Below are 9141 nucleotides of genomic sequence, written 5' to 3'. Positions count from 1 at the left end.
TACCGCTGTTGGTGCCATTTTTAATTATTACTTTATTACTTTATTTATCTATTCTGAAGTACACTATTTATTAATAAAATTTATTTGAGTTTATTCTACTAGTTATTTTAAATACTTTATTATCTCTAAGCTACAAACGTGAACTCCTCCCAAGCGCTCGTCTCCCTCCTGAAGATTGGAATGTGGCCCCAACACTGGCCTGCAGGCTCCTGCTCGTCCCCTGTGTGTTTGCTCGTGCACGTGCAGTTAGTCAGCGCGGTGATGTCAAAGAGGATTTACACATTTATTCAGTACTTCAACAAATTAACTATTCTCTATCCGTCTAATTTATTTATGATTATCAACTACTTCAAACAAATTAACTATTCTCTGTCCGCCTAATTTATTTATGACAGAATCAACAACAAAAAATAAACCGGGTCGTAAAAACCTCCGAGGACTTAATCCTAACACGACTTAAATACAGACAATAAGCCGGTTCATACAATTTCTTTATCTTATATTAAAAAATGTCCGAATTGTTTGTAATTAATTACAAAATAAAAAGTTGACCGAGTGTATAAACTGGCCTTTTGGTTAACACATGACCAGTCGGATGAATTATGAATCAACCGGAATTTCAAACAAGAACCTATCGCCACACAGCACCAAGATCAGAGTTACAGACTGGCCCTTTCTTTAGATCCAACACTGCAGCGTGATTGGAAGATTAGCGGGTCAAACTCATTCAAACGGAACGTCAAGCGACAAGCTCATTCTTTTAAAATAATGGCTGAATACATAACCATTCGAACAGATCAAGAACAAACAAGAAACTTCTCAAAACACCAAGATCAGGATTAGCTAATCACCTGAAGCGGTATCCCAACCAAGAGACTTATCTATTCAAAAAGTGCGAGGAGCCTGTTTCCTCAAAATAGCAAGATCGGAATCAGAAATTCACCATCATTGGTGCAGGATCTGCAGGTCAACTGCACCAAGATGAGCATTTAAAATTCACTAGTCAGCATCCCAAGAAAGCTCCTCAAATAAAAACGACTGAATTCATTCCCAACTGACAACTCAACTCCAAATAGGATACTGTCAGAAAAAATCCTACAGGTCTGTTTCTTTCGACCTGCGGGCCTGCTGGCCCTGTCCTTGTTAGAACTTTCCACTAATTCGTTCCTCCACAAGACAGTCACAGGACTTACAGTAAGCCTATTTAACCAAAACACCAAAACACCAAATAACAACAACTCGTTTACTCGTTTCAAAATAGGGAACCACAATGCGTCTTGGTCATTTAGAACCACAGCGCCTAGGGCATATGTGCGCGCGCACGTCAATCTCTTCCGGAGCTCCCGTCTCTCTCACTCGCTCGTTTATCTATAATTTTAGTTCGTTTGATCAAAGAGACACTTTACCTGCTGCTCGGCGTTCAGACGGGGCAAGAACAGATCAAACGACTCTATCCTATATATGGCAAGACAACTTACCCTTGAGCTCTGGTCGTATGATCCGTTCGCGTCCCGTCCTCTGGCCCGGCAGCTGACGAGTCCCTATTTCATCCTGTTCGTGACGCCAATATAACGGAGATTAACCGAGATTTAAAACACTTAGACTAATTTAAGAGAGAGAGAGAGCACAAGAAATCGAGGGGTCCGGAGCAAGAATTGACAAAAGACTTTATCGTGCAGAAAAACAACAACGACAACAGCCTGAGTAGGTTTGCAAAGTCACTGCGGTTCACAGACTGCGGCGTCTTTTTATACACACAAACAGAGCAGCTTCTCCTTGAAGTGTCTGCCTCCATTCAGTCATAAATCCATTTGAACCTGAACAGTCAGCAATTGGTCAGCAAATGGTCAACAAAGATAGCCCAAAACACTAGGCTAAGGTCAGCATGCCTTATCCCCGTAGCGTCCTGCTCCTTTTAGGGGCCCAACCATCTGTTCTGAACCCAGACACCCAGGCCCCGTGTGTTTCTCCACTATTAGACACACAGACCTCATAATAATCATGGTTTACCATAGAATATACTCCTTAATTTCTACCACAGCCTCTGAAGGTCTGCCGGGTCAATTTCCCCCCCGTTGAGCAGAAAATTGGCAGAAACTGCTGCCAATTTGCAGAGACAAGGTCGAAAAAACGTCCACAGGAGTTCAACCCGGCAGTATACTGCTGCACCATACTGGCCACTCTGTTGATGAGATGGTGATAGAAACACATGAAGAAGGCCTGCACTTGAAAAAACTCATAGGCTTTGTTGGAGGGGGGGGGTTTGAAAATGTAATACCTCGTCAGATGACGTTTATTACTTTTTAATAATTTGTAACAGCCTTAATTTTTGCTAATTTCATTTACTACGGTTTAATTGACAATTGAAATGTCTACAATCGAAAGTTCAAAAATTGGGAACAACTCGACACTCGCACACTGCCCCCTGACACACATGTTGTTTTCTTAACTGTCTGCCACTACACTCCATGATATGTTATAGTATTTTCATTCTTTCTTACCGATGGAAGCAGTAGTTGGCCACTACCCTCTCAATGACTTGAGGCATCTCCTGCAATGTAGAGGTGTAGAAGGAGGGCACCCCGCAGTCAGAGACCCAGTCCCCACAGGATACCTTCAGTCGCTGCAGGTCCTCCTCTGTGCGACAGGCCTTCAACTTTTCAAAATGAAAAAAAAAAAAGGTTGGTCTTCAATTTGCTCTGTTGGTATGCTGTGCAATAATGCAAATATCTACTTTTTTTTTTTATGAAAAACAAAATAAGACATCCTCTAAAGTAATTGTTGTCTTTACTTAATCATTAAAACACACATGACAGAATTTCATTGATGTCACCTGTTGCAGTTTGCCCCCTTTATCCTCGTCGAGCAGCACCCCTATGTCGAGGTCACTTAGGGGTGCTGACTGGTGGCACATAAGCAGGTAAACCGACCTACTTATTGACCGGGGCCCCGGGCCACTGTGGGCCACTGACCAAGCGGTCAATTTCCCCGCCTTGAAGAACTTCTGCTGCTCCAAGGCACGAAGGTCATACGTGAAAAATAGCTCATTTGAGCGTCCCTCAAAAACCCAGAGGGTGCCCTGAATGGCCATCATTAGGAGTCTGTAAAGCAGAGCACAGGGGAAAAGTCATTTGATAGTGAAAAGGGTTATGTAGTTTCCCTAAAGGGAAACTACATAACCAGAACAGTAGAAAAGTAAAATACTAAAGTAACACATTACTTCAAGCAGCATTTGGACATTACCTTTCAAATTCCCTCCTGGGACCACCATAGTCGTCCGCCATTTCGTTGAGGAATTCCATCCTCGGCTCCCTTTGCCACTCAAAGTACGACCGGCTGAGCACCGAGAAGGCACTTTTGAGCACATTCTGGCGGCGTACAGCCACCGTCAACGGCCGCTCTGTGTCTATGTTCTCCAGTTGAAACCTCAAGATCAGCTGATCAAGGCTAACCTATTATGAGTAACAAAAAAACAACAATTTGTCATGGTGTGTGTGTTTCCCTGTGTTTCCCTCCTGTGTTGATTACTGCTCCCTCCCCTAATGTGTCTCAGCTGTTCCTCGTTGTGTTTGTTACTTAAGCCCTTGTCTTTCCTTTGTTCCTTGTGCTTTCATTGTGCACAGCAAATTCATGGGTGTTATATTTCCGGCGTTTTGACAAATTAACGACGTCGCAGTGATAACTGTTGTACTATCTACACTAATGGTGTAGCTTCAATTAAACGTCATCGTTGATTGGCAGCGTTAGTGTCAATCAACGCCTATTCGGTGTTGGGAGTTCCATCCGGGGTATTTTACATCCACCTGAATCTTCCGCCAAGAAGTTCGCCATTACTTCGCCTGAAACTGATGCGTGAGCACGACGTGGTCCATAGTTCTGTGGTAAGTAAGTTATGTTTATTGAGTCTACGTTTGAAAAACGTCGATCGATAAAGAACCAGTATTTGTCTGTTGCTTTTTCCGATGTATAAATGTGATTTTGCTTTTTATAAAACGCTAGGTTTGAACAATGTAGGCCTACCATGCCACGATACCTTTCCCGCTCGAAGTCAAACGTAAATGTAAAGTTAAGTCGAGGCTGAATTAAAAGTACATGTTTTTCTAAATGTTGCTCATCAACGAGGTTGTAAAGTAGTAAATTCGGGATATTCAATGATATGAATCTTAAGGACTGCGCCGTCGGGTTCTCGACTCTCTGGTACTTCCACACATGTCCATCATGGCCGAGATAACCCCACACCACCACGGTGTGGGGTTATCTCGGCCGTGTTGGAGAAGGAACTGGGGGAAAGGAACGTTGGCTTTTACTCTCTAAAGTCCAGAGACTGAACCGTTACATGGAGGAGGAAGGGGCGAAGTCCACATGTTATTTCTCCGACGCTCTGTTGTTCCGACCTCTCGTCGTATGCGGACGAGTCCAGCCGGAGGAGTCCGCATACGACCGAGGTCGGAACAGAGCGTTGAATACCTTTCCACCAATTCCTTCAACACCATAGCCGAGATAACTTCCACTGTGAGTCTTTACTTGTTGTAGAAGTAGGCCTACCAGAGAGCCGGGAGAACCCGGCGGCGCAATGAATTAATAAAGACCGTAAACATGTGACATGGAGAGACGTGAGCGTAACAGGTGTATCAGTTCACACCGCCACCGTCGGAATGTCTGAATGTTTCTTTATTAGAACAAGCACAACCACCAACACTCCCGGAGCAGTGAGCCCAGCGCAGCCTCCCGAAGCCCCGGTGGGAGGCTTGCCAGATCGGGCCCGATTTCCCGCCCTAGCGCGCTGCAGCTAGGGTTGCCAGATTGGGCAGCGCGCTGCAGCTAGGATTGCCAGATTGAGCGGGAAATCTGGGCCAATCTGGCAACCCTGGCGCCGAGACGCTTTAGAAACGGCGTAAAACTAAGCGGCCGTGAGACGGGCGTAGAACGCTGCCGGTGTAAATCAGTGCACATTGTTTCCAGTTAGCTAGAATTCTAGCCCATGTTGAAATTAGTGACATTTTAAAACTTTCATTTCTCATCATCAGGTAACGTCACCCTGACACGGTGACGCAGTGACGATGATTATCAAGGTGAAGTACTTCAACTTGAAGAAATATGTAAAGATATCTGAGCCATGTTTGGAAATGTTCATAACTGAAGGTAAGTGCTAACGAGATAGGCAAGGTTAATGTGAAGAGGTGGTTGTCTGAAGGTGCTGATATTAGCTTGAACTTAACTTGTCTAATTGTGCTGTGTGGGTAGCCTGGAAATCCAGACCACATCTAGGGCTACAAAGTAAAATGTGCTTGCGCTACCTCTCAGTGCTTCAGGACCGTTTGGGTAGAAGCAATGTGAGCAGTGTTGCCAACTCTCGCAGAAAATAAGCAACCGGGACGCTGAAAACAAGCCCAAAACAAGCGACTGAAGAAAAAAACCCTGTTCCTGTTCTTGAATTCCTATTTTTACGTGTTTTCTTATAGCGTTTTGTATTCAGATGTTCAGATGTAGGGTAAACTAACTCTTGATTCTCTTTTCTTTATATATTTCAGTTCGGGTAAAGTTCTCCATTCCTGAAGACAAGACCTTGACAGTGACCGATGATGGAGGAACTGAAGTCGATGCTGATGTGTTTCCAGAGTTGGTTACAAAGGACGTGTGCTTGGTCATCCATGATTCTGAAGGAGGTATGTTACATATAGTGAAGTATGTTCGTACGCATGCTAAAACACCAACTTGCATGGAGTTGCAATGCAGAGATGTTGCTAGTGAGGAATTGTGGTATTCATGGTTAAAGTGTACTTGAAAGTGTTTCTCCCCCCCCCCTTTGCTAGAGTCGCCTGCCAGTGAGTCTTCAGGTAGCCTCACGGATACACTTTCCCTGTTGAGTAGTCAGGGTAGTGAGGTCGAACTTAGCCAAAGCAAAAGGGCATGCTTGGGGGCAGAGATGTTGCAGTGTGTTACAGCGAAAGATGTGAGTCTGCAAATATTCATATGCTGGACAGGCTTAAATGTGTCAGATATTCGCCTTTTTGCTTTACTTTTACTTTTTTGTCCAACACCTGGATGTGTGCACCACAGAATGTTTTTTGTAAAAAGAATAAGCAGGACATTACTCAATGTACAGTTTTCACTTTGTTGTTGCATGTTACGATTATTTTCTAGTGATGCGTGTCTTCGCGATGATTTCAGTTGGTGAAGAATGTTCTGCTGGAGAAGCCTGGTGGTGCAACAGTCCTGAAGGAGTACGAGGACACTGGGAAAATATGTGACAGTTCCAGACGGCAGATGGTGAACATTTTAGCAGCACACATGACAGAAAAAGAGGGGTATGATAGTCCTAAACTTATTTGTTAATCATGGTTCTTCCATTTTATGTAGTACAAAAAAAGCATGTAATATTGTATTTTTATTTGTTCATATTAGGAGAATTCCACAACGACTGACTAAGGAGAAATATGCACTTGGCATCGTCACTTTGTTCCCTTCCCTGCAAGATCCAATGTCAAAGAAAGGCTATGTAAGTTCTATTTAATATTTTGGGGTCCACATGTGGGCTGGTGGCCTCCGAGATCGGAGGCCACCGACTTCACCCCCCCCCCCCCCCCCCCCAACGATCGGAACCGGAGAATGCGTCGCCAGAGTATGCGTGCCCCCCCCGCCAACAAACGGGGAACGGGGAGGCAATTAATTGTAAATATTAGTTCATGGAAGAATATAGCATTGTGCAGGGGTGATGTGAGAGAAGGTGTAATTTTCTCTCTTCCAGAGTACTCTGGTCATTCATTGTAGGGACATAGATAACAGAGAATTGTGTTTTTGTTAGGAGCATTTCTATGATGCCCAAAGTGGATCAGGCTTCCTGGCTTGGAGACTCAAGACTATTCAACGGAAGACCAAATTTCATCCCGAGTCATCTAGTTCCCCTAAGGTAACTGCATTTCATTTTTAACTGCATTTCATTGGTTCTGTACCTGTACTCTGCTACTGACAATAAAGTTGAATCTCATCTAATCTAAGGCTGCTGTTGTGATGGGAGGTGGTCCAACACTCGTCAGGGACAACAGTCAAGAAGATCAGCTTCAGGATGAGCAATGCAAAGAGGCCATTTCCTTGATGACTCATACCAACGAGCGTGACACCATCTTCCAGAAGATGCAAGAAACCTTCCATTTCCGGCAGGGGCTCATCCACAATCCTGAAACCTCGGCATCAGTCCTGTCCATGTTCCCAAGACTTTTGGACACAAAAGGATTGGTAAGTCTGTAAATGCTACAAGTGAAGTATTCTGCTTTTCGACTGCCTTATTCTCAATTGTCATTTGTGTTATCTTCCAGGTTCTTCAAGACTTCAGCCTTCTCTTCGGAGCAGAAACAGCAGCCAGACTTCTGGAAAGGTGGCCCTCATACAAACCAAAGTTCATAAAAGAAGCCGCTGCCCTGGTACAGACCCCGTTATTGCAACGCCTTTTACAATCTGCCAGAGGGGAACAAGTGGAGTCATCTGCAGATTACCACCCAGGTAAATGTTCATTGGTTTAAGCATGCCAATAAGTGAATGCGTTAAATGGCAGTGTTAAGGGTGGAGTTATAGATGCTAAAGAGTTTGTAAATGGATATATATGTATACACCAACTTTTAAACCACTCAAACCATACCATTTTCCAAGCTCATGTCCTCTAGATGTGAATAAACATGCAAAGACAGATGTCACACCTTCCACCTATGTCATGTTCCTACAATGTATTGTAACGCATTGATTTTCAATGTAAATCTATAATTCATGTTCAGCAGGGTCAGACCTTTATTTAAAAAAATAAAAAAAGTTGGTTTTTGTGGAAGGGGTTGCACGATAAGGCCCCCGTAGCTCACGGCCTAATTACTTACAAAACACCATCTCATTATCATCCCTTATTCTGGATTTTTATATATAACTTCCCCAAACCAGGTTGGGACAGCGATATGTCCACTTTACTCCTCCTGTTACACATCCTGTCACCTCAGCCAGCTGGGAGGAAAAGGGGTCACAAGATCAGTGCAAAGGATGCCATTGACCACCTGGTCGTTTTTCACAAGGTTTGTAATTCCGGTACAAAAACTGCTTTGAATTGTGGTTTGATTTAGACTTGAATACTTATTATTGTCCTTTCTTCCATGTTCCCTTCAGTCATGCCAGAGTCTGGATGAACATTTGGATTCTGATGAACGTCAACAGCCGTATCTGCTTGCCTCTGGAACCACCAAACGAGCCATCAGCGCCTTCTACATCGCCATGGATAAGAAGCTCATCCCATGCCAGGGAAACACATCTCTTGCAGCATTCGATGAACTTTTCAAGGTCCATTTTGTCTTCAGTTTGAATTACGATGAGTCTCTTCGCAGTATGTACACGTTTATCCAGACAACGATCTACAACATTGATGTGGGATCAACCAAAGAGTCAGAAACTAAAAGAGTTGCGGGCAAAGTTGCTGCATGATGTATAGGTGTTACATTTGTAGGACACTACTTGGCTCTAGTGGGGCCTTGGTTCAACACCTTAAACTGTTACATGGGTTGTATCCTGGCAAAAAGTTAAATTTAATATGTGCTCAGGATGGTTGTTGCTTAGAATTTAGAAGTTACTCTGGTTTCCGCAAACACCTGAAACGTGTACACTGCAACATTAATGTGACTGAACCAGGTTTGACAGATGAACCCCAACCTAGCACATCTTTAGGTACGCCGGCTCTGCCTTCAGATGGATGTGCCCCCTCTGTCCAAACTTCTGACTTGAATCCTGACTTAATCAATGAAAGGGAATGTTCTTTAGATTCAAAACATATGTGTGCTTCTGTTATTGCGAAGTTGCAGGGTAGTGGTGTGGCAAATACTGTTATTTTGTCAGTTGTAGAAAGTATGGAGGAATGTTTAAATGATATCCACACTTCAATAAAGCGTCAGGTCTTAGAGGTCGTGCCAGAGGGTAACCCGAGCAGAAGTGCAGTAGAGGAAGTGTTAGAAAATTTGGAGAACCCTTTTGCGGATCTCAAAAAAAAATTATTCCAAATGGGGAGTTGTACAACCTGTAGAGGTGCATTTAGGAGTAAGATACGATTCTAAGATAAACAGAATTTCTGGAAATTACGAACAGGTACCAGTTAACGACACTTTCATCTATGTG

General features: G+C 43.6%; 1 protein-coding gene across 3 annotated transcripts; it reads left to right on the top strand.

Moving 5' to 3' along the window:
• Positions 1-4752: 4752 nt before the first annotated feature.
• On the top strand, positions 4753-9004 carry LOC132450061 (uncharacterized). 3 transcript variants are annotated; one of them, XM_060042024.1, is made up of 9 exons: positions 4753-5142; positions 5532-5666; positions 5814-5953; positions 6172-6270; positions 6806-6910; positions 7000-7236; positions 7317-7500; positions 7927-8054; positions 8155-9004. In XM_060042024.1, the coding sequence occupies exons 1-9, from the start codon at positions 5061-5063 to the stop codon at positions 8455-8457; spliced, it is 1413 nt and encodes a 470-aa protein (XP_059898007.1). In that variant the 5' UTR covers positions 4753-5060; the 3' UTR covers positions 8458-9004. The 3 variants fall into 3 exon arrangements, with proteins under 3 accessions (XP_059898007.1, XP_059898006.1, XP_059898008.1); XM_060042023.1 differs by having other exon boundaries at positions 8146-9004; XM_060042025.1 differs by lacking the exon at positions 5814-5953 and having other exon boundaries at positions 8146-9004.
• The last annotated feature ends 137 nt before the right edge of the window (positions 9005-9141 follow it).

This window comes from Gadus macrocephalus, chromosome 21, assembly GCF_031168955.1.
Source record: "Gadus macrocephalus chromosome 21, ASM3116895v1".
Lineage (NCBI taxonomy): Eukaryota > Metazoa > Chordata > Actinopteri > Gadiformes > Gadidae > Gadus > Gadus macrocephalus.
Note: the sequence above shows the minus strand (reverse complement) of the source record. Positions and strands in the feature narration are given on the sequence as shown.

Excerpts from the sequence above, each read along its gene's own strand:
- LOC132450061 (XM_060042023.1), top strand. The coding sequence starts at position 5,061 with ATGATTATCAAGGTGAAGTACTTCAACTTGAAGAAATATGTAAAGATA. Across the intron at positions 5,954-6,171 it reads AGTGTGTTACAGCGAAAGAT|TTGGTGAAGAATGTTCTGCT; the intron begins GTGAGTCTGCAA and ends CGATGATTTCAG. Across the intron at positions 8,055-8,145 it reads ACCTGGTCGTTTTTCACAAG|TCATGCCAGAGTCTGGATGA; the intron begins GTTTGTAATTCC and ends TGTTCCCTTCAG.